Raw genomic sequence first — 23,094 nt, 5'->3', positions numbered from 1 at the left:
CTTATGACCTTTGTACTTTGTCCCTTGGCCTTCCTCGTCCCCCCGCCCCCCACTCTTCCCTGAGCCCTGGCCAGGTGGACCGCGGACATTTCTGAGTCTGTGGCCCGCGCCATCACAGTGGGCTCTGGGGACATTTGAGGCAGAAGTGAGCAGGGATGGGCGGGGCCTCAGTGACAAGTCCTCGGGAGAGCCCGGGAACAGTGGCCATCGGTCTTCTCACCCGGAATTCCTGCCATCTCTTGAGGGGCACTGTGGGTGGGGACCGGCTGCAGACTCCATCCTGTTGGAGGAGGTGGCGCTGCGGCTGCAGCCCGAGGAATCAGACTTGGCACGCCCGTGCGGGCGGAGCCTTGGCGGGCCGAGTTGTCCGGCCCACTCCGCCCCAGGCCTCGCTTCTGGGCGGGACTTGCTGGGGCCTGGGGAGGGGGAAGGAGGGAGGCGGGACCAGGTCCAGGATGGAGGAAGCCGGAAGTCAGGCTCTGGGAGTCACGGCGGGGACCTGGCTGTGGTGCTAGTGGCGAACCCGGTGTGTTCTTGCCCAGGGCAGTACCCGCCGCTGGGCTCTGGCCCGGGCATTGGACCTGTTCCTGGGACGGGCAGTGCAATCACTTGCCAGCGGAGGGCCAGGGTGGCTCAAAGTGTGATCACAGTCTAGCCATGGGAACCGCACTTGTGTACCACGAAGACATGACGGCCACCCGGCTGCTCTGGGAGGAGTAAGTGTGGCTTGACCGTGGTAGGGTTTGGCAGGGGACTCGATATTGAGATCCTTGTCTGTCCCAGCTCTGAGTGTGAGATCGAGTGTCCTGAGCGCCTGACTGCAGCCCTGGCCCTTCTCCAGCAGTGGGGCCTGGAGAAGAGGTGCCTGCGCTTGTCAGCCCGGGAGGCCTCTGAGGCAGAGCTGGGCCTGGTGCACAGGTTAGACTATGACCCGCCTTGGGACCTGTGCCTGTTCTAGCCCTGCCAGTGCATCCTCAGTTGTCACCATGGGGTGGGCAGGGGGCCCAATGCACAAGGGAGTAATGGATGGGCACTGCTGTCAGGAGTCCCAGCATCTCCTCTTCCTGTTCCTCTTGTCCTGCCTGCCTGTCTGTTTGCAGCCCTGAGTATGTAGCCCTGGTGCAGAGGACCCAGGACATGGACAAGGGGGAACTCCAGGCACTGTCTGGGCAGTATGATGCCGTGTACTTTCACCCGGTGCGTGCACCCACCCAGCTACGTGTCCGCACGCCTGTAGGTGGTCACACTTACGGCTGCCAACCTGCCAATGTCCCCTTGGTCATATTCATTACAATGCCAGTGTCAGCACCTGGGTCTGACCTGGACTTTCCTGCTCAGTAGTGGGTGCTCTGCAGCCTGGCACAAGCAGGGCAGGCAGGGGACTGATTTCTACCCTGCCCCACAGAACACCTTTCACTGTGCCCGGCTAGCTGTGGGTGCTGTGCTGCAGCTGGTGGATGCTGTGCTGACAGGAGCTATACACAACGGCCTCGCCCTAGTGAGGTGAGAGCTGCCCTCACCTGGCTGCCCTCCCCCCACCATGAGTGGCCCTTTGACTGGACAGGATGACTGATGTACCTTGTATCCCACTCGTCCCCCAGGCCTCCTGGGCACCACAGCCAGAGGGCAGCTGCCAGTGGGTTCTGTGTGTTCAACAGTGTGGCTATAGCAGCTGAATACGCCAAGCAGAAACATGGGCTGCACAGGTGTGTTCCAGGTTGGCTTCAAGTGTGGGGGACCCAGGCCAGACGGGCAAGGGTAGAGCCCCCTCCCATCTCCAGCTGGGCTCCTGGCCTGGGCTACTGACCCTGCAGATCAGTGATTCCCAGCACTGCCTGAATCCAGGATCCTCATCGTGGACTGGGATATCCACCATGGCCAGGGCATCCAGTATATCTTCGAGGATGACCCCAGGTGAGTTGGGGTGAGGACAGGACCCTTCTCTGAAATGCTACTTTTGGGGGTGTACACATTAGCCTGAGAAAATCCGAGGGGGAGAATGGGCCATGTGTTCAGAGGTCAGGGTTCTTTGAGAAACCATGGAACTACTAAGGACCCTGACCTCTGATCTGACTGGTTGTCTGCAGTGTCCTTTACTTCTCTTGGCACCGCTATGAGCATGGGCGCTTCTGGCCCTTCCTGCGAGAGTCAGATGCAGATGCAGTCGGGCAGGGGCTGGGCCGAGGCTTCACTGTCAATTTGCCCTGGAACCAGGTGCCCACTTTAACCCCCAGGCTCTCCATCCAGCCCACATCTCCTGCCTGCACCCAACCTTTACCCCACAGCTCTGGACCTCCAAATCTAGCCTGGGGCATCCTACTAGAGTCCCCTCCCACACACACCCCAAGCCTGGGTCCCAGGGGGTGAAGACCCTAAAGTCCCTGTTGAAAGAGCTGGCCTATGACTTCCTCTGCCACAGGTCGGGATGGGAAACGCTGACTACCTGGCCGCCTTCCTGAATGTATTGTTACCACTGGCCTTTGAGGTGACTGTGTGGTGGGTGCCCTCCAGGGTAGAGAACTCTGTGCTCACCCAGAATTACATCACGAAGGCAGGAGGAGGGTTCTGAGCCATTCCACCAGTGTGTGAACGGACCTCTGTGGTCTGGGGAGTATCTCAGGGGGGACAGGGACTGGCATCATGGGAGGTAGGCAGTCCTGGGCCTTCCCCTTCACCTGGGTTCTGGCTTTTCTTTTCTTTCTTTCGATGGTACTGGGGGTTGAACTCAGGACTTCACACTTGTTAGGCAGGTGCTCTACCACTTGAGCCAAGTCTCCAGCCCTTCCAACTCTTTCTTGACCCTCTTCATCTGGCTATGCCTGTAGTTTGACCCGGAGCTGGTGCTGGTCTCAGCAGGATTTGATTCAGCCATTGGGGATCCAGAGGTAAGAGCCTAGCCTGGCAGGGGAGTGCTCTGGGATCCTTGGACCAGGCCCCCATTACACATGGTTCTGCTCCAGGGGCAGATGCAGGCCACACCTGAGTGCTTCGCCCATCTCACCCAGCTGCTGAGTGTGCTGGCTGGTGGCCGGGTCTGTGCTGTGCTGGAGGTAACTATTGGGGATAGCCTGGAGTGTGTGGGCCAGAGGTGAGACAGCAACACCTGGGAGCATGGGAGCCAGGTGTGATGCACAATCTGGTAGAGTGTTCTGCCCTGGATGACCCATTCACCTCAGTGACACTCCTCTCTCTTCCTGTTTCCATCCTCCTCCCAGGGCGGATACCACCTGGAGTCCCTGGCACAGTCAGTGTGCATGACAGTGCAGGCACTGCTAGGGGACCCTGCACCCCCGCTGCCAGGGCTCCTGATGCCATGTGAGAGGTATGAGGGCCAGAGGGTGAAAGGGGCTGAGGTAGGAGGCAGACTCATAGCTCTGCTTCTTCCTACAGTGCCCTGGAGTCCATCCAGAGTGTCCGGGCAGCCCAGGCCCCTCACTGGACATGTCTTCAGCAAGGTCAGCAATGTCTAGACCTGGGGTAGAGGGTCCATCTTGGTCTCCTATTCAGTGGCTGTGACTCTGAATCTCCCACAGATGTACCCCCCACGCTGAATCCCAGCACCTGCTCCCCAGAGGGGAGGTCCCTGCCTCTGCTGCCTGGAGGTCCCACACATGATGCAGCTGTGCTAAGCCCTCTCCTGGACCAGAAAGACTGGTCCACACCTCCTGTACGCACGGCTGTTGTCCTGACGGTGCCAGGTGCTGCCCTGGCCCTGCCCTCTGATGTGCTCCATCAAGAGGAATCAGCCTTGAGGGAGGAGACAGAAGCCTTGGCCAGGTGGGAAGGACAGGCCTGGGGAGGATGGCCGTGTCTGTTCCTGTGCCAGTGTGACTGATGATGACTCTTGGCCTGCACGTCACAGGCCACATGAGTCTCTGACCCAGGACAAGGCCCTTGCTACACTTGGGAAGCTCCTGTTTCTCTTAGATGGAATCCTGGATGGGCAGGTACGGTTGTCAGGGAGCAGCCGGGATGGCTGTGCCCCGGGGGTCAGGGCCCATGAGGTGTGGCCTGTCCAGAGGGGCACTGTGTGTGCAGACCACAGGATGTTCTCAAAACAGCTCAGGGTGGGAACTGGTGGCTCACACCTGTAATCCTAGTTACTCAGGAGGCAGAGATCAAGAAGATCAAAGTTGGCGGCCAGGCCTAGCAAATAGTTCACAAGATCCTATCTCGAAAAAAAACCCATCACAAAAAAGGGCTGGTAGAGTGGCTCAAGATGTAGGCCCTGCATTCAAACCCCAGTACCACACACAAAAAAAACAAACCCAAAACCAAACCAAACCAAAACAAAAAACCAGCTCAGGAACAGGGAAATGACTTTTGGCAGAGAGGGGAAGTAACAATTTAAAGTGAAGTTTATAAGCATCTTGTTTACAGAAATGGAGTGACCTGACCTTAGAGTATAAGGGAAGGTACCTAGCCATGTAGATGGGTCTGTTTACCTCTCTGAAGTTGGCTGGTGCCTTACCCTCCACTGCTGTTAATTCATCCCACAGGTGAGCAGCGGCATTGCAGCCACCCCAGTGCTTGCTGCAGTGGACATCTTGGATGTGGCTATTCGGCGAGGCCTGTCCCGTAGAGCTCAGAGGTGAGGCTAACCTGGCTGCCCTGAGCCTTCAAGGACAGGCCCCAGGGGTATCTTCTGCTCTACTGGCCATGTGGGGAGGGTTCTGGGAACTGGCTTTGGGCAGTGTGAGTACAGCTTGTCCTGGACCAACTCTTCCTCAGACTGCTCTGTGTGGCCCTGGGACAGCTGGATCGGCCCCTGGATCTTGCTGATGATGGGTATGACCTGGATCACATGTCACTCCAGTCGTGTATGTGGATGGGCAGGTGGCAGGCATGCAACTAGGAGTGCACCCGAGGGTGACTGGTGGGTGGGGCACTGTGCAGTACAGAATGAGGCCTTCCACAGCTGAAGGTGGGAGGGGGCCTCTGGGAGCAAGGCCAGGCCAGAGAGTTGGCAGTCGCAGCACCCCTGCTCCCCCTCCCTGCTGGGTCCTGGGCTCTGCTGTCATGTGGGCTTAGTAGGGTGAGAACCTTCTCATGCCTGTGCACACATGTCCCCGGTACTCTCTCCCTGGTAGGAGAATTCTGTGGCTGAACATTGGGGGCAAGGAGGCAACTGCCTGGTCTACATTCCATGTCTCCATGCCATTGCCAAGGGTGAGTGTCTGTGGTGGTTGGGCAGGTGCTCACTGGCAGAGGGCCGACAGATCGCTGGCACTTCCTGGCTCCTTGCTCACACTCCAGGGACCCTGAGATTGGGAGGTGGGGTGGTAGGAGTCAGCAGGAGTGTCCTCTAGATGAGAGTCTGGAGCTCTGCTGCTGTTCCCACAGACGACAGGGGGGTTCCTGAGCTGTATCTTGGGCCTGGTACTGCCTCTGGCCTATGGCTTCCAACCTGATCTGGTGCTGGTGGCGCTGGGGCCTGCCCATGGTCTACAGGACCCCTATGCTGCTCTCCTGGCTGCAGTGCTTCGGGGACCAGCAGGGGGCCGAGTCTTGGCTCTTGTGGAGGAGGTAAGGTAAGCAGGATGGACATGTATGAGTGGGAAGTAGAGCGAAACCAGTGCCTCATTGCCTCCACCTCTGCTCCTGGCCCAGGAATCCACATCGCAGCTTGTAGCCTTGGCCCAGGTGCTGCATGGAGAGGCACCTCCCAGCCTGGGTCCCTTCTTGATGGCCTCTCCGGAGGACAGTCAGTCTCTGAAGTACCTGAGAGCACAGCTGCAGCCACAGTGGAAGTTGCTGCAGGTGGCCGGTGAGGCCCGTGGGGAGGTGTGACCCTGCTTGATGAGCTCTTTGGAGAGGCAGCTACACGGCACCAACCAATAGTGCGCCTCTTCCCAGTCCCTCCTCCAGAGCTGTGCTCTCTGGTGGCTTGAGATCGGCTAAGGTGGGCGACTCACACCTGGAAATGAGCAGGCACAGGCCCTCCAAGGGCACAGTAGCCTGAGGCCTCCTCGCAGGCGCCTTGTCTGCACTGCCGCCCCATCCGTGCTCCCTCACTCTCAATCAGTAAACGTCAGTTAAACGAAGTCCGCCTCTGCCTCCTTTATTGAGCCCTCTTTGGCCTCAGTTTCCACACTTTTTTTTTTTTTTTGGTGATACTGGGGCTTGAACTCGGGACCTACCTCTTGAGCCACTTCACCAGCTCTTTTTTGTGATGGGTTTTTTTCAAGATAGGGTCTCATGAACTATTTGCCCAGTCTTAAACTGCGATCCTCCTGATGTCTGTCTCCTGAGTAGCTAGGATTACAGGCGTGAACCACTGGGGCCCTGCTAGTTTCCATACTCTTCGGGCAGAATTGCACCCGAATCACAACAGGTCTACTCTAGGTGACCGTACGGACCCGCCCACCCCGGTGACGCAAATCTGGCGCGCCCGCTCCCCCTGTCTTGGCGTCGCGTGGCTGTGACGTCACGGAGGCCGCAACTGGCGCGCAGACTCTTCTCAGGTGAAGCCTGGCGGGTCCGTGGGCGCGCGGGCGGACCCAGGACTGGCCGGGCGGCCGCGCCTCCCCGCCTCGGCTACGCGCTGGACTCCCGCCGTTTCTCGGAGGCGTTCGCGCGAACGCGTGCGAGGTCCCCGCGTAGACAGCGTGTGGCCTGCGCGCTCATCCCGTTGGCGGGCTTGTCAAGGTCCGTGATCCCGGAGAGCTTATGGACTGGAGGGCTGACGCTGCTGGCCGGGAGGGTACGGCGCGTGCCCTCCGGAGCAGCAACGCAAGGCCTCTTCCGCCGCGGGCTGCAAGACCCGGGGTTTGGGGTGAGGAGGCCGCCCGCCCCTCGACCCTGACCTTCAGGTCTTTAAGCGCGTAAAGTGACACAAAAGGTGTGTGTGGGGGGGGGGTGCGACGTTTCCTGCCCACCGGGGCCGGGAGCTAAGGATCGGCATGGCCAGCATCACCCAGCTGTTCGATGACCTTTGTGAGGTCCTCCTGCCGACTGCCCAGGCTCGCCCCGGCCAGCGCAGCATGGACAGGAAGAGGGCAAAGCAGAGCCTCAAGAGGGTGGCCTACAATGCTCTTTTCACAAACCTTTTTCAAGAGGAGACCCATAAGCTGCAGCCCGACCTGTCCAAGCTCCCAGTGAGAAACAAGGTCCTCATGTTGTCCTTCGACTTGAGGGTGGGCGGCCTGGGCCCCGAGGCCAGCCGTTTGGAGGAGCTTGTGGAGGAGCTGGAGGCATTCCCTGGCTGTCCGTTTGTGGAGGTGAGGGCCGTGTTGGACCTCCTGGTTCAGCTGGCAGGGAGCGGTCCCCCTCAAGTACTGCGGAGAAAACGAGACTACTTCTTTAACAACAAGCATGCAGGTCGAAACGTTCCCTACAGCGGCTACGACTGCTATGACCTAAGTGTGTTTGAGATGGATGTTCAGTCCCTGATTTCCAGGGAGGAGTGTTTGTGTCACAGCATGATCCAGGAAACACTTCAGGTGATGGAGGCCGCTCCAGGAACCGGCCTGCCCACCGTTGGCCACTTCTCCTTCAGTGACAAGTTTGAGAGAGATACCCGGGTGTCACTCTTCGGTGCCCTGGTGCACAGCCGCACTTACGACATGGATATGCGATTGGATCTACCTCCTGTGCCAGAGAGCGCAGACCTCTCTGGCCTTGCCATTAAGGTAGTGTTTGTTTTCCTTCTTAATTTCTCCAGCGTTTTGGAAAATGCCTTCTTGGACCTTCCTTTTATCGTACATGATAAAATAACTCATGTCCAGGTCATCAGGTAGCCAAGCTGCCTCCAGGCAGAACTGCTGGAGGCAGATGCTTGCTGGTGCCAGTCTCCAAGCCCTCCCCCCACTCCACGCCTCCCACCCCTCCATCGGAGGGGTGTGCTTGCTTCCCACTTGCAGGCCAAAGCAACATTCTGCTTTTGCCACTCCACCAGTCCTTTTTTTTTTAATTAATTAATTTTTTTATTATTTATATGTGCATACAATGCTTGGGTCATTCGCCAGTCCTTTTTTTGTGTTGGGTATTTTGAAGGTAGGAACTATTTGTCGGAGCTGGCTTCCAGCCGCGATCCTACTGATCTCTGCCTCCTAAGTAGCTAAGATTACAGATACGTGAGCCACTGGCTCCAGGCTGCTTTTCTTCTTTCACCTAAGGGCATTTTGTTAAGTCACTTTTTCTGCCCTCTCGAAAAACAAAGACCTTGTGTTTTAAGAAAATAAAAAGGCCGGGTGTCTGTGGCTCATGCCTGTAGTCCTCACTACTCAGGAGGCAGAGATCAGGAGGATCCCCTTTGGAAGCCAACCCGGGCAAACAGTTCCAGAGATCCTATCTTCAAAAGAAAATACCCAACACAAAAAAAGGACTGGCTGAGCGGCTCAAGGTGTAGGCCCTGAGTTCGAACCCCACGAAAATAAATAAATAAATAAAAGTAAAAAGGTTGCCAATTTCAAATTTCACATAACACATAGACTCAATATAACTTACCATGAAATGTCTTTGACCTGGAAATTCCATTTTAGGGAAACCAACACAGAAGAATTTACAATAAGATGTTTTCTGTGGTATTATTTATTTATTTGCAATACTGGGGCTTGAACTTAATGGATTATCTTGTTTAATTCTTTAAGTGATTCATTGTGGGGGAAGAAAGCATTGTGTAGTACATATGTGCTTAGAACAATAGAAGGAACATTCCATTAGGTCTGCATCTCTAGAAAATAAATGGAAGTATGTGGACAAAGTTCCTGGAGTTTTACCACACTTGAATGAATGCAGACACAAAGAAATAGGTGGTTTACTCCTTCACGTGGTCTGTAGGTCCCTCAGAGCATGGATCAGTGGGAAGATGAAGGGTTCCAGTCAGCATCCAATTTGACTCCTGATTCCCAGTCTGAACCAAGCATGACCCCGGATTTGGACCTGTGGGAAGCTGCACTCACCTATGAGACCAGCAAGCGGAGGTGCTGGGAGAGAGTGGGATGGTATGTGAGCCTTCCTTTGCCTTTAAATGTTCTCCCCCCACCTCCCCATGTCAACATGGCTTTGGGTGTATTATGGACACGGCTTACTCAGTGACCGCTGGTCACTAGTTGTTTCTAGAAAATGGTATGTTGGTATTGGGATGCTGGACATTTCAGTCAAGCTCATGTATAGCATTGTCTGAATCCTGGGAGGTGAGAGTTGCAGAGGGGAAGGAAGGGCCTACTGTGCCAGAAACCTCTGCAGATCACACTTGCCAGTCAGAGCACCAGATATGTCCTTCTCCCAAGGTTACTGGCTAGGTATCTGACAGCATCCTGGCATGCTGTGCAGTCAGTGGTAGGGAGAGATGCTTCCTGCGAAGAGTCTGACTGAAGCCATGGGAGTGTTCTCTGCCGATGGATGTTCCAGTCATAACAGCCTTTTTCCAACTGGCACTGGCAGCTTGAGTGGTCACTCACTGCCTGGGCATGTCCAAGACCAGGGACCTCTGTACTCAGGGCTTCTCAAGATCTGTTCTGGTAGAGGACAGGCATTCCAGGACTTCATACCCCATGTACTGGTAAGTGTGTGGAAGACCCATGTGGGGAGCTCTGAATTGAAGAGTCAGGGCTGGAGGAGCTCCTTTCCATCTGATGCAGCCTCCATCCAGGACCTGCAGGGTCTTCTGGAGAGGGGCACCTGATTGGAGGTAGTTACTAACCCCCGGTGTGTGCAGGGCACTGCCCCACAAAGATAGCTTTCCTAGACCTGAGCATCGTCCCCCACTCAAGAATCCTGCACGGATGGCCAATTCCCTGCTTCCCAACATAAACGAGTTGGCAGTTGTCTTGCCTTCCAGGGGCTTCTGTGCCCTGTAACTTCCCTCCAGGGTCTCACTCCTGTTTTCTTATGTGTACAAAACAAATCTAATGGTCCTGCTGTCTGCCAACTGCTCACAAGTTTAGAAATTGGTCCTATAGGTTGCTGCTTTCTTTTCTTTCTTTCTTTGGGGTACTGGGATTTAAACTTGGCCTTGCTTGAACTTCCTGGGCAAATGCCCTCCCACTTAAGCCATGCCCTAGCCCTAGGCTACTTTTTTTGGCTAATATTTACTAGTGGTATTTCATCTATTAGCTTCTCCAGTTGTTGTTTTGGAGATATAATCATTTGCCAGCTCACTTGTCATCCTGTTTTTTGTGGTACTGGGGTTTGAACTCAGGGCCTCATGCAGGCCCTCTACCACCTGACCCACTCTGCCAGCCCTTTTTCTTTTTTCTGTTGGTTATTTTCAACATAGGGTCTCAAGAACTATTTGCCCAGGGTTGGCATTGAACCGCAATCCTCTCGATCTCTGCTTCTTGAGTAGCTGTCATTATAGGCGTGAGCCACTGGCACCCTATTTTTCATTCTGCTCTAAATGCACTTCATCTTCTTGGTGTCCCCTGGCAGCACAGAGCTGACCACAGAGCTCCAGCACTGAGGAGTACCCTGGCAGTATTTCCTTCAAGGAGGACTGATGTTCCCAAAGTGGATTGTTTTTGTTATCCTGCTATGCTGTCTAGGCTGAGCTTGAACTCCTGGACTCAAACAATTCTGCCTCAGCCTTCAGTAGCTGGGACTACTGGTACTTTGCACTGCCCCTAGCTTCTGAGGTATTTTAATGTAGGATCTTAAGGTGGAGAGTGCGCTTCAGTGATCAGGACACAGAATGCAAGTAAACTCACATGCCCTGGGAGTACAGGGCACATCTTTGGCACAAAGAGGCCAAGGAACTGGGGAGAGGGAACCATGGGCCAATACTTTCATTTGGTCCAGGGCGTCATCCAAACAGCCCAGTTTTAATGGGTGGGTCTAGATCAAGCAGGTAGAGTTCTGGGATGTCAAGCAGTGATGAGAAGTGGTCATTGCAGTCTGTCTGCACAGTCCATGTAGGTGTGAGAATCAGTGGAGCCATCCAAGCAGGTCACGTCTGTCAGTCCTATGCACCAGGGAGCAGCTGCATAAAGCAGAGTTTGGGATGGACCACCCAAGAAAACTGGGGGACTGTCTGGAAAACTGGGAGAACCTGGAAACTGGGGGGTTGAGCCCTGCTTCTGGCGTGAGAAGGTCCACCTTGTATTTAAGTGGACGCTGAGGCGGCGTGGAAGCATAAGAATTTATTAGCAGAGGTGTTAGTGTGCTGGGTATAGCCTGAGCAGCTTCTCTAGGCACCTTCGCCTTGTGTACACCAGTGTCACGGGACCTGCTCAGGGCCAGGAGTTTGCTGAGTCTGAGTTTACCTCCCTCAGCTCCTCTGCTGCCTGTTCTGGTCATAAACTCACTCCCAGGATCTCTGACATTGTAGGTGGTTAGCCTGAAGCTTTACCTCAAGTTTGTTTGGCAAATCTTTTGATCTTATAGCAGGGTTTAAATTCCTGCTATAAGTTCCAGCAGGGGAATAAGAGCTGCTGCCCATCCAGAGGCGGCATCCCGAGACATTCTCTTCCCTTGCCTTCAGACCCCGTGGAGGATTGCCTCTCCCTCTGCTTCCCTGTGATGGTCAGTATTGGTCTGGTGCTGGCTTTCCTGCTGCTGCTAGGCTGCTGGGCTGGACGAAGGCTGAGGCTTTTCAGAGCCTGAAATGGTTGACTTCTCTGCAGATATCACCCACTTGGGGAAGCATTTTAGTTATATTCAGGACTGCCTTCTCTGTGGGGTATGTGGGAATTTATTGTATTTACTCAGTAACCCCTAAAGATGCTGCCCTGTGCTTTCGTCTAGGGCTGGTCTCTGCTGAGTCACCAGAAAAGGGTGTGTGTGGCCTTGGTGGTGTTGGACTCTGGAAGAGCCAGGCGAAGTGTTGGGTGGGATGGGGGTAGTACCCACAGCCTGTACATCTGTCCCAGGGATGACCTTGGGGGGCAGACAGAAGGGCTCTGAGACTGTTCCTTTTTGCCTTAGGGAGTGCAGGCAGATATCTAGGGTGTGGAGCAGCCCCACCTTCTGGTTGAGCATCCTAGGACTGGCTTCCTTACTTCCTTTGGCCCTCTGCAGTCCGCGCTGCATGTAACAGAGATGACATGCACTACCTTCCAGGGACAGAAACCTGAGCTCCTCACTGCTCTGCCTATAGCACCTCACAGCTGTCTTCTGGTATGGGACAGGGGTCCCCAGATATTACCGGGTCTCTGCCTCCACCCTTGGGACCACTGAGGTCCACTTCTTATCCCTGGGCTTTCCTGAGGGCTGCTCTGCTTGCCTCAACCCTGGTCTCCCTGACGGTTCCCAGTCCCTTGTAGAATCCTGTCCTGAGCTATAGATCAGGGCCTCCTACACTTTCCTCACCTACCTGTCTGTTCCCTTCCCTGCATTCAAAGATTTGTCAAGGGAGGGGTACTTGCAGTCCCTCCTCAGCCTCCTGTGTGCTAGGATTACAAGCATGTACTACGACCTCCAGCTCTAAAATGTGTTTTTTACTTTAAGTAGGTTTTTTTTTTTCTTCCAGTACTGGGGTTTGAACTCAGGGCTTCATGCTTGCCAGGCAGGTGTTCTACCATTTAAGCCACTCCACCAACCCTTTTTTATGTTGGTTATTTTTCAAGATAGAATCTTGAGAACTATTTGCCAAGGCTGGCTTCAAACCACAATCCTAGTTTCTAGGATTACGGGGCATGAGCCATCGGCTCCTGGCTTTTGTTTTATTTTTATTTTTGGCAGTACCGGGTTTTCACACTGGACTTTGTGCTTGCTAGGCAGGTACTCTCCTGCCATGCCTCCGGCCCTTTCACTCACTTTTGAGCAATGTAATGGTGTGTGTGGTGCAGGTAGAAGATGTGAGTGGGCTCAGTGTGTGTAAGGAGAGTGACGGTATGTAGTGTGTGTATGTGTGTCACCATGAAGTAGGGTTCCAAGTAAGTCCATGAGTGGGAGAGAAGGGGAACTGAACTCAGGCCTTGTGAGTCCTTGAGTTCACTTCAGGAGCTGGTTGCTCACGCCTGCTACTCAGGAGGTAGGACTGCGGTTTGAAGACATTCCGGCCAAATAGTTTGTGGACTCTATCTCAAAAAAACCCATCACGAAAGTAGGGCTGATGGAATTGGCTCAAGGTATAGCCCTGAGTTCAAGCCCCAGTACCACAAAAGAAAAAAAAAAAAGAATTTAAGGGGGAGTCAGATGTGAGATTTAAGCAGATTTATTATTATACTCAAAGGGATAGAGTGTGGGTATGGAAAAGATGCAGTACCCTATCTTCAGTAAGGCATAGCCATGTTTTGGACTACACTCTTGAGATTCTGATCTGTATTCAGTTTCTTTGTTCTGACTGTTTGGCTAATCAATCACTTACTTTGGCCTTATACTCAGAGCCTATCTGATGGTTACAGTTGTTATGCTGTAACTTCTGTAGTGAGAGGGCCTTGTCACTCTACAGGGACACAGTTGATGTTGTTAGTGACACTATGTTAGTGACATTTTACCATAGGCTTTCCTTAAAGGTCAGGTGCCTTAATGGAGCTGTTTACAGTTCTTTGTGGTATGTAGGAATGCAGAGTTCATAGTTCTCTGCAAGGTCAGAGTGCTATGTGCAAGAATGAATGTAACACAATGTAGAAAGGTTTATTTTCACATTTCACTTGTTATTCTCTTCCTGTCTTCTTTACTCTTCCTATCTCAGGTGGAGTGTGTGCAGTGCGTGGAGTACAGCATGGTGTAGAGTACAGCGTGCATGGAGTGCAGTGTGCGTGGAGTGCAGTGTATGTGGAGTGCAGTGTGCGAGGAGTCCGCGTGGAGTGCAGTGTGCGTGTGGGGTGTGCAGTGTGTGTAGTTCACAGTTCATGTACCATGCTGTGAACCTTCAGCAAATGCCATCTTAGCAAATTTCTTGGTGAGTGCCCAATCTGACTGTCTAGCTTCAAAAGCTGGAGCGATTTTTACTGTGTTCATCCCATATGCGTTTTCTTTTTCTTTTTTTTCTTCCTGGAGGGATTGTAAGATAAAATTTTTTTTTTTTTTTTTTTTGCAACACTGGGGCTTAAACTCAGGGCCTACCATTTGAGCCACTCTACCAGCCCTTTTTTGTGATGGGTTTTTTTCAAGGTAGAGTCTCGTGAACTATTTGCCCGGGCTGGCTTTGAACTTTTCAGCAATCCTTCTGATCTCTATCTTCTGAGTAATTGGGATTACAGGTGTGAGCCAGTGGCACTTGGCTAGTTTTTTTTTTTTTTTTCGCAGTACTGGAATTTGAACTCAGGGCTTCGTACTTGCTAGGCAGATGTTTGAACCACACTTCCGGGCTTGTAAAACATGTGTAATAGAATTTAGCACCTTCACCTTTTGTAGGTTTGCAGTTCTGTGGTGCTAAGTAAATTTGCATATTATATGACTGTGCAGAACCTCTTCATCTTGCAAACTAAAGTGCTGTCCCTGTAGACCAACAGCTCCCATTCACTCCTACCCCATTCTTCCTTCTTTCTGTCTAGAATTTTGACTACTGTAGGGACTTAGTGGAATTCTACAGTATTTCTCCCTTTGTGACGGGCTTATTTTACTTAACTAATGTCCTTAAGGTTCATCCATATCGTAACATTTGTCAGAATTTCCTTCCTTTTTAAGGCTGAATACTATTCTATTGTGTGAATGTGCCACATTTTATTTATCCACTCATCCTTTGTTGGATACTTAAGTTGCTTCAACCTTTTGGCTTTGCGAATGATGCTCTGGACACTGATGTACAAATTTTGAGTTTGCTTTTAATATAGGAATACAGTGTGTGAGACTTACCCTGAGAACCACATGCGTGGCCTGGGAGTGTTCTCCCAGAGCTGGGTTGGTGGGACACTCCTTGCTGCTCCCTGAACCTCTGGGCACATGTCCAGTGAAATTGCAGCCAGTGCTGGGCCTGGCTGATGTTGACAGGCTGGGAAGTTGGTTGGTGTTCATTCCTGGCTGAATGTCGTAGCATTGTGAGCTGTTATTACTCACTTTGTTCATACTCACCCCTGGGGAAAGCATGCCTGGAGCTAAGGTACATGTGGCATCATCTGCTCACCACTGGCTTTTCTGTCTCCCCTGCAGCCCACCTGGCCACAGAGAAGAGCCCTACCTCACCGAGGCGGGAAGGGACGCCTTCGACAGGTTCTGTAGGCTCCGCCAAGGGGAGCTGCAGACACTCAGTGGGGGCTTCCTGCAGGCCCCAAAGCCAGTGCTGGTGAAGGAAAGTGAGCTGGTGAAGGACTCACTGAATGTCCTGATTGGGGTTGTTTCTGCCACATTTTCCCTCTGCCAGGTGAGAAGTACTCACTGGCCATCACAGGACCAGCCTCATATTGACAGCCTGTCCTCCAACCAGGCACGCGTGGAGCACTTTAAGGGACCTGGTGCGTGAGTGGCTGGGAAGTCCAGCTCTGTGGACTGATTGTAGCCATGGTCATCCTGTTCGGGTTCTAAAGGGTATTAGTTTATTAACTTTTTTTTGTTTTTTTTTTTGAGGTGCTGGGGTATGAGCTCAGGGCCTACACCTTGACCCACTCCACCAGCCCTATTTTTGTGATGGGTTTTTTTCAAGATAGGGTCTTGCAAACTATTTGTCCAGGCTGGCTTCCAACTGTGATCCTCCTGATCTTTGCCTTCTGAGTAGCTAGGATTACAGGGGTGAGCCACTGGTGCCTGGCATTAACATTCTTTTAAATATTGAACAAAAGATATTCATTGCTACCAGCGAACAACAGAAAACAGAAAATGTGCCTCCCCCCATTTCCACTTCCATCATGGGATGGGAGGGTCCAACTTCATTCTTTGCCTGTGGACATTCAGTTGTCCTAGACTGTTTACTGAAAAGACTGTCCCTGGACTCAGGAAGCTGAGCCAGGAGGATGGCCAGTTTGAGACCAACCTCGGCTACACAGCATGATCCTATCTCAAAAACCAAACCAAAACAAAAAGACTGTCCTGTTCCCTTTTCTCTTTGTTTTTTTTTTTTGGTGATACTGGGGCTGACCTCAGACCTTCTGCTTGCTTAACTCTACCACCTGAGCCATGCTTCAGTCCATTCTTGAGACTTAGAGAGGAGTTGCATTAAATCCTTGGTTCACTTTGAGTAGTATGGCTGTCTTTCCAATATTAAGTTTTCCAATCCATGAACATGGCATATCTTTCCATTTATTTGGGTCTTCTGTTTCTTGCAGCAGTGTTTTGCGGTTTTTAGTTCCTTCCTCCTTTCCTTGGGCTGAACCTCCTTTCTTAACACACGTTACCACTTAGCTACACCCCAGACACTTTTCTTCTTTTTTTCTTTTTTTATGCAGGGTCTTGGCTATATTTCCCCAGCTGGCCTCGGACTCCTTCAGTAGCACAGGCTGTCCTTGAATTTATGGTCCTCCTACCTCAGCCTCCTGGGTGGTGGGATTGCAAGCATGTACCATCATATCTGGCTTACTTTTTTCTTTCTTTCTTTCTTTTTTTCTTTTTCAATTGCTCTGGCTAGGATTTGCAGTCCTGTGTCAAGTAGAAGTGGCAAAAGCAGGGATCTTTGTCTTATTTCTGATCTGAAGGGAAATGCTTTTAGTCTTTTCACCATTGAGTATGATAGTTAGGTGGGCTTTTCATATGTGGCCTTTATAATGTTAAGGAAATTCCCTGATAGTTTATTGAGTGTTTTCTCAGGAAAGGATGTTGGATTTTGTCAAGTGCTTTTTCTGTGTCAGTTGAGATGATCATGTGGGTTTCCTCCCCTCGTTTGGATTAATTCAGTATATAACATTGACTGGTTTTGTTTAAATATCGCAATCCTGGAATAAAACTCACTTGGTTATGGCATATAATCCCTTTAATATTCTGCTAGACTCAGCTTGTTGACATTTTATTTAGGGTTTTTGTTTTGTTTTTGAGATGGAGGTCTCACTGTGTAGCCCAGGCTGACCTTAAACTCATGATCGCAGTGCCAGAATTGCAGGTGTGGGCCACCCCTGGCTTGCCTTTTGCTTTTTGTTTTTTTGGTGGCACTGGGGTTTGAACTCAGGGCCTCATGCTTGCTAGGCAAGTGCTCTAGTACCTGAGCCATTCTGCCAGCGCCTTTTGCTTTTTGAAACCTCCTGTTTGGTATTAGTCTTGGGGAACTCTGGGTGGTGTGGTAGGGTACATAGCCTCTGTGACCTCTCTCCCTCTGCTCTATAGCCAGCTCAGGCCTTTGTGGTGGAGCAAGGTGTCCACGTGTCAGGTGCGTCTCCTGAGAGCATCAGCAGCATCCTGTCAGAGGTGGCCGAATATGGAACCTATTACACGCGCCTGAGCCACTTTTCTCTGCAGCCCATCCTAGGCTCCTCGTGCAGCAAGGGCCTCGTGTTCCAGGTATGACTTCTTGAGAATTGTGCTATGTTCTAGGAAAGAGAATCTCAGAGGTCCTACTTCGGGACCCCAAGTCCAAATCTACTCAGGAGCAGGGTAACCAGCAATTGTGTTTTACCTCATCTGTCATTCCACTGGGACCCTGGGACATACCTATTTGGGCCAAGGAATAGAGGGAGGCAGGTGTGGCCAACATCTGGGGAGCCTTGGGAAGACACTACAAAGTGAGCAAGGCTCCTGTGGGCAGTGGGTGAGTGGAGCACAAGCCACCTGCTCTCCATGGCACTTGGAAATAGGGGCCTCTTGTTTTGGAGGTACCCTGGGTTCTAGGCTAAGTAAGTCTGCCTTCAGAAACTGCTGTTTTGGGTTTTTTGGTTTTTTTTGGGTGGGACTGGGGTTTGAATTCAGGGCTTCACACTCTGGTTATTTCGAAGATGGGGGTCTCTCAAACTATTTCCCCAGGCTGGCCTGGAGCTGCAATCTTCAGATCTCAGCCTCCCAAGTAGCTGGGATCACAGACTGAGCTGCCTTTCAACTGTTCTGTTGAAAGGCTGGCAGCTGACTTACGTGTTGGTGGAATCCCACAGGTTTTCAGGTGAAGCCTGAGTGGAAAAGAATAGGCTGTACAGATGATAGAGTGTTACACAGAAATGAGGGGGCAGTTGTCAGGAAGGGGCCAGGGGCAGGAGGAGCTGGGCTGCGCCAGCTCCTTCCAGCTCTGATGTGGGGCAGGGTTGTAGGGTGGGGATGACATACTGAGGTCAGGTTTTAGACTTGCAGGCTGGGGAGGTAGGTGCAGTGGTAGCTGTATGGGGGAGATCTTCCAGGCAGAGGAGCAGTGAACATGGAAGCCTGAGGGGATCTGCAGCTGGAGGTCATAGAGAATAGGTAGGGGATCCGAAGAGGTGCGACTGTGGTTCCTGGTCACCTGGCACATGCAGCAAGACAGATGGAACAGATGGGTCTGGGCAGGGTTGAACTAGGGTTTGTTCTGAGGTGACCCTGTCCATGTGACCTGAAAGGCTGTGCTGCTATGTGTTGCCTGAAGTTCCAGCAGAGCAGGTGTCTGGCAGTGCCTGGACGAGGACAGGATTGGTAATGGCCTGTGTCTTCTTGTGAAGCATCTTGTTCTTGGGTGAGCTTAACCCATAGATGCTCACTGTTTATGAAATGGGGCCATACATAGGGTTGGGGCATGAGAACACAGCCTTGTTTTCTAGTAAGCCTCCTATGTGCCCTCCTCCTGCTCCTTGCTCACAGGCCTTCACCAGTGGCCTGAGAAGGTACCTGCAGTATTACCGGGCCTGTGTTCTCTCCACTCCAGCTACCTTGAGCCTCCTCACCATTGGCTTTCTCTTCAAGAAACTGGGCCGGCAACTGAGGTGAGTCTTAGCATGGTGTCCTAGCATGGGGGTTCAGGGAACAATCAGAGGACCTGTGGGGTAGTAAAGAGTCAGCTCTACTCCCTGGCAAGGAGGGCCCAAGAGAATAGTCCTTGGGACAACTGAGCAGTGGTTGGATGGCTAGTCTTCAGATGCTGGGTGCCATGTGGTACGTCTGCTATCTGCCTACCATAATGACCCCCACCTGGGCCCAGGGCCTCTGGTACTCATGAGCCATCAGTGAATAATCAGACAGAGTGTCTGTTGGCAAGTCCTGTCCAGAGGAGTAGGAGAATTTCTAGGGAGGGAGTGTGACAGGAGCTGCTTGGGGATATAGTGAACATGGAGGCTACAAGAGGACCTGAGGCTGGAGATAGTGTCAGGCACAGTGTGGGTGGTTGAGGAGCCTGGGGCCTAGAAGGTGTGTGTAGGAGTATATGGACCACAGGGTGTAGCAGAGTAAGAGGGTGAGGAGTGGGGATTGGTGGTCATCCAGGCCAGATTGGATAGTGACCTGAACCAGACAGGAGGGGAGGCAAGAGAGGGTGTCAGTTTGAGCCACAGATGAGGGGAAAGGAGTCATAGACTCAGAATAAGGAGGGAAGGTGGGCTGTGTGTCAGTGTCATTTGGGGTACAGAACAGGACACAGTGCTGTGCAGGGGTCTGGCAGGAAGCTCAGATCTGGTTTATTCAGGTACAAGTGGTTTTTAAAACCTTGGTGGGCCACTTAGAGGAGCATTTCCCTCACCTGGTCTGATCCAAGTCTGGGGACCCTGGGCCCTATCACCTGGTCTGATCAAGCCTCTGGGTCCAGGTACCTGGCTGAGCTCTGTGGTGTTGGCACTGCGCTCCCAGGGACCAATGGAGGAGAGCCCAGAACCATGTTTCCCACGGTAAGTTGTACATCTTTGCTGACTGTGGTTGCTTGGTCACCTACAGGAAGGGGGTGGTGCTGAGTGTGACCCCCTGGGGCTGCTGCCCATCTGGGCAAGGTGCCATGCACTACAGTGGTTGTGCACCAATCCTGTCCTCCCCTCACCATCTGCAGGGAGTGAAGCTGCTGTCCTACCTCTACCAGGAGGCGCTGGATAATTGCAGCAACGAGCACTACCCCGTGCTGCTGTCCCTGCTGAAGACCAGCTGCGAGCCCTACACACGGTGGGTGGCCTGCGCTGGTCCAGTCTGGCCTTCCCAGAGTGGGTGGTGGAGGGCTACACTCATACCAAGCAGGTATTTGAGAGTTTCCTCTTCTCCAAGACCTGCTGAGTACCAGGGCTGCACATGGAGGTGGGCTGGATAAATGGACTCACACTGGGGACATACAGGGCAGGAGGTCTTGCTCATTCATGGTGGGCATATCCACCTGGCTGCACCCACCTGCTGCTGGTCACACCTGCCCCATGCCCATGGATGGCTGGTCTCCAAGTGCCGGGAGCCATGTGGTACATCTGCTGTCTGCCTACCAGGCCCTGTCTGGTCCCAGGGTCTCCTTCCTGAATAGCACACAGGAGTTCTGTGGATGTGGCCTCTGGCACTCATGAGTCTATCAGTAAACAACCACTAACTGTTGGCCACACTGACCTCCCAAGTTGCCTATCCCTTGCTTACCTCACCACTGGCACCCTCATTACCTGCGGCAGGTTCATCCATGACTGGGTGTATAGTGGGGTCTTCAGAGACATTTACGGGGAGTTCATGATCCAGGTGAACCACGAGTACCTCAGCTTCAGAGGTAGGTAGCATGGTCTGCTGGGCTGGGCCTCTGTACCTGTGGGCCTGGGATCAGGACCATTGGGACTGCAGGCTGTCCTTGTTCTGTTCTATGTTAGACAAGTTTTACTGGACCCATGGCTATGTGCTCATTTCCGAAGAGGTGGAGGACTGTGTTCCTGTGTTCTTGAAGCACATCGCTCAAGATGTGTACATCTGTGGGAAAACCATCAACTTACTGAAGCTCTGCTGTCCCCGGGTGAGAGGTGTACGGGAGGGAGGGACTGTGGTCGGCCAGGTCTGTCCAGGATGGCATCTGACCAGCGGGTACTGGCATGTTTGCAGTCATGCTCCTCTGCATGGGAGACAGGAGATCTCACTGGGTCTTCTCAGCTGTGGCAGTCTAGTGTCATCTCTGTTCCAAGATGGCCTTCACTCCACACATGGCATCTCTCTGGAGGGGGACACATGGTGGGGCATGTCTGTGATATATTCCCTCACAGGTGGGAGACTTGTTCTTTGGAGCCAGCAAGAGTGCCACTGCCCCTAGGTTTGGCAATAAACTTTCTGAGAAAAAAAGCATGTGACTGTCCATACGAATGATCGTGGTCCCTCCTGTCCCCGGCTGTCTGTGGTATTCATGCAGCTCTCCCTCTTTGGCAGCACTACCTCTGTTGGTCTGATGTCCCCGTCCCTCGCATATCAGTGATTTTCTCCCTTGAGGAGTTGAAGGAGATTGAGAAGGACTGTGCTGTCTACGTTGGGCGGATGGAAAGGGTGGCTCGCCACAGCTCCATCAGCAAGGAGGAGAAGGTACTTGGCTGTGGGCTGATAGGCTGAGCACTGTGTGTGGGACATGGAATATGGGGTGGCTCTTTCTGGTGTCTCTGTCCTTGTGGTGGGTCTGCGTGGGGCCACCTGTGGTGCTTGGCTGTGTGTCATCTCCTAGAGCCAGATGCCCAGGGCAGGGGCTCTGTCCTCTCTTCCTCTGGGTTTGGAGGGGCCCAACCTGTACCCTAGGTTTGCTGAAATGGGTGGTTCCACTGGGGCTTCTCTGGGCCCTGTAGCTGCAAACACATCAGTCCTGGGCGAGCTTCAGGCAGTAGAGTCAGAGGTCCCTGTACTCAGGTGGCCTCTGCAAGTTGTCTCCTACTCAGAAGTGATGGGTGTGCCTGGGAGCAGGGCCACAATTCTCCAGTGTATGTTAGGAGGGGGATCAGTGATGGGCCAGTGCCAATCCCAGGGAAACCCTTCCTGGCCTGTTGCACAGTGGACAGCAGGGAGAATTCAGGCAGGGGTAGACCCTGGAGGCTGAGCTGGGAAACCCCTTTTTGAGTCCTTTAGTCTCCCCCTATGTGGGCACACAGTCTAGGGCCTCAGCCTCAGATGGCTCAGATCTCAGAGCACGTCAACTCCATTCAGATGCCTGGACTCCTTTGTCACTGCCCTGAGACAAGTCTCCCCTTCCTCACCCAGTACCCACTTCAGTTTCAAGTAGAATACCTGTGTAGGTGTTGAAGGTGTGGATGTTAACAGTTAACAGCACAATGTTCTAGGCAGCCAGCCCCACTTTACGCCATCCCAGGTGAGGGGACAGAATTAGGACAGCTTGCCTGTTGTCTTTTTTAGGAATTACGTATGGAAATTGCAAAACAAGAATTAATTGTCCATGCCCGGGAAGCAGCATCCAGAGTCCTAAGTGAGCTAAGTGGTAAGCATGGATGCAGATCTTCCCTTCTGCACTTCTGGGGACCACTGCTGGTGTTAGTCAGAACTGTGTGTGCCTTTCACCCTCCCAATATAGACCGGCAGATGTCTGAACAGACGGCCTTGGACGCTCGGAAGCGAGAGCAGTTTCAACGGCTGAAGGAACAGTTTGTGAAGGACCAGGAGGTGGGTGGGCCAGGCCCCTGGGTGGTTCTGGCCCTTGGAGTCTTGATTTAGTGAACAAAACTCTGTGTGTTGTGTAGCGACGCCTGGCTGCCAGACAGGAGGAGCTGGATGATGACTTTAGCTATGCCCGAGAGCTCCGTGATCGGGAGAAGAGGCTGAAGGCCCTGGAGGAGGAGCTGGAGAAGAAGGCCAGGTGAGGCTGTGCAGGGCCACATAGTGTCATAGTGTGGCTTTAATCTTAAGGACGGCTACTTTTTTTTTTTCTGAGGATCAAACTCAGGGCCTTGAGGTTACCAGGCAAGCACTGTACCACTGATTCCCAGCCCATTATTTTGCTTTTTAATCTGGAAAATTGTAGGTGTATGTCAAGGTTGAAAGACTAGCGTGATGGACAAGGATGCTTCTTGGGACTCAGGGTTAGGGCCTTTTAGCCATGCTTAGATGTCCTCAGCTGCCCTAGGGTGTCTTGTGGTTGGTCTGCACGTACTGGGGTCCAGGCAAGGTCCATATGGTGTCTTTAGTGTCCCGACTCTGTCTACTTGTTTATCTTAAATAGCTCCTGTTTATTTTCAACTTGTTGTTGGCCCAACAGAGAGAGAGGTCATTTGTCTAGTATAATTCTTGAGGGTCTGTCTCCTCATGGTGTCATTAGCTTTTCCTGTAAAGTGGGAGTTCAGTGTTTTAGTGGAAGTCTTTGAAGGGAGGAGCTGGTCACTTACTGCTTGGCAGCCTTAGATGCTGTTTACATGAGGGATATGCCTCATGCATGTGCTGGCTGTGTGGGCCCATGTGCAAGAACATACACTGTTTACATGAGAAGAAAACCATGAAGAAAGGCTATCTGTATCCTGGAGCAGCCAAATT

The 23,094-nt window shown here is 52.5% G+C and overlaps 2 protein-coding genes across 5 annotated transcripts in view; both read left to right on the top strand.

The window, feature by feature from the left end:
- Positions 1–429: 429 nt before the first annotated feature.
- On the top strand, positions 430–6,044 carry Hdac10 (histone deacetylase 10). Of its 2 annotated transcripts, none has more exons than XM_020181383.2 (19): positions 430–716; positions 784–918; positions 1,101–1,197; positions 1,406–1,503; positions 1,602–1,706; positions 1,846–1,914; positions 2,088–2,214; positions 2,420–2,485; positions 2,826–2,885; positions 2,961–3,050; positions 3,216–3,322; positions 3,391–3,455; positions 3,534–3,777; positions 3,863–3,947; positions 4,500–4,591; positions 4,732–4,788; positions 5,091–5,169; positions 5,344–5,526; positions 5,611–6,044. In XM_020181383.2, the coding sequence occupies exons 1-19, from the start codon at positions 658–660 to the stop codon at positions 5,788–5,790; spliced, it is 1,998 nt and encodes a 665-aa protein (XP_020036972.2). In that variant the 5' UTR covers positions 430–657; the 3' UTR covers positions 5,791–6,044. The 2 variants fall into 2 exon arrangements, with proteins under 2 accessions (XP_020036972.2, XP_073940852.1); XM_074084751.1 differs by having other exon boundaries at positions 5,344–5,531; positions 5,611–5,777.
- A 380-nt stretch (positions 6,045–6,424) lies between these two features.
- Positions 6,425–23,094, top strand: part of Tubgcp6 (tubulin gamma complex component 6) — a 22,707-nt gene continuing 6,037 nt past the window's right edge. For all 3 annotated transcript variants that reach the window (XR_002213456.2, XM_020181395.2, XM_074084750.1), the window contains exons 1-13: positions 6,425–7,631; positions 8,782–8,945; positions 14,977–15,187; positions 17,074–17,247; positions 18,505–18,626; positions 19,442–19,520; positions 19,676–19,785; positions 20,268–20,359; positions 20,457–20,596; positions 21,001–21,150; positions 21,967–22,048; positions 22,142–22,230; positions 22,308–22,423. Coding sequence is in view for 2 of the 3 variants with exons in the window: in XM_020181395.2 (XP_020036984.2) it covers positions 6,903–7,631; positions 8,782–8,945; positions 14,977–15,187; positions 17,074–17,247; positions 18,505–18,626; positions 19,442–19,520; positions 19,676–19,785; positions 20,268–20,359; positions 20,457–20,596; positions 21,001–21,150; positions 21,967–22,048; positions 22,142–22,230; positions 22,308–22,423 (2,258 nt within the window). In the remaining variant the exon portion in view is untranslated. The remainder of the gene's footprint in view (positions 7,632–8,781; positions 8,946–14,976; positions 15,188–17,073; positions 17,248–18,504; positions 18,627–19,441; positions 19,521–19,675; positions 19,786–20,267; positions 20,360–20,456; positions 20,597–21,000; positions 21,151–21,966; positions 22,049–22,141; positions 22,231–22,307; positions 22,424–23,094) is intronic.

Source organism: Castor canadensis, chromosome 8 (genome assembly GCF_047511655.1).
Source record: "Castor canadensis chromosome 8, mCasCan1.hap1v2, whole genome shotgun sequence".
NCBI classification, from domain to species: Eukaryota; Metazoa; Chordata; class Mammalia; order Rodentia; family Castoridae; genus Castor; species Castor canadensis.
This window is presented reverse-complemented; position numbering and strand designations above follow the sequence as displayed.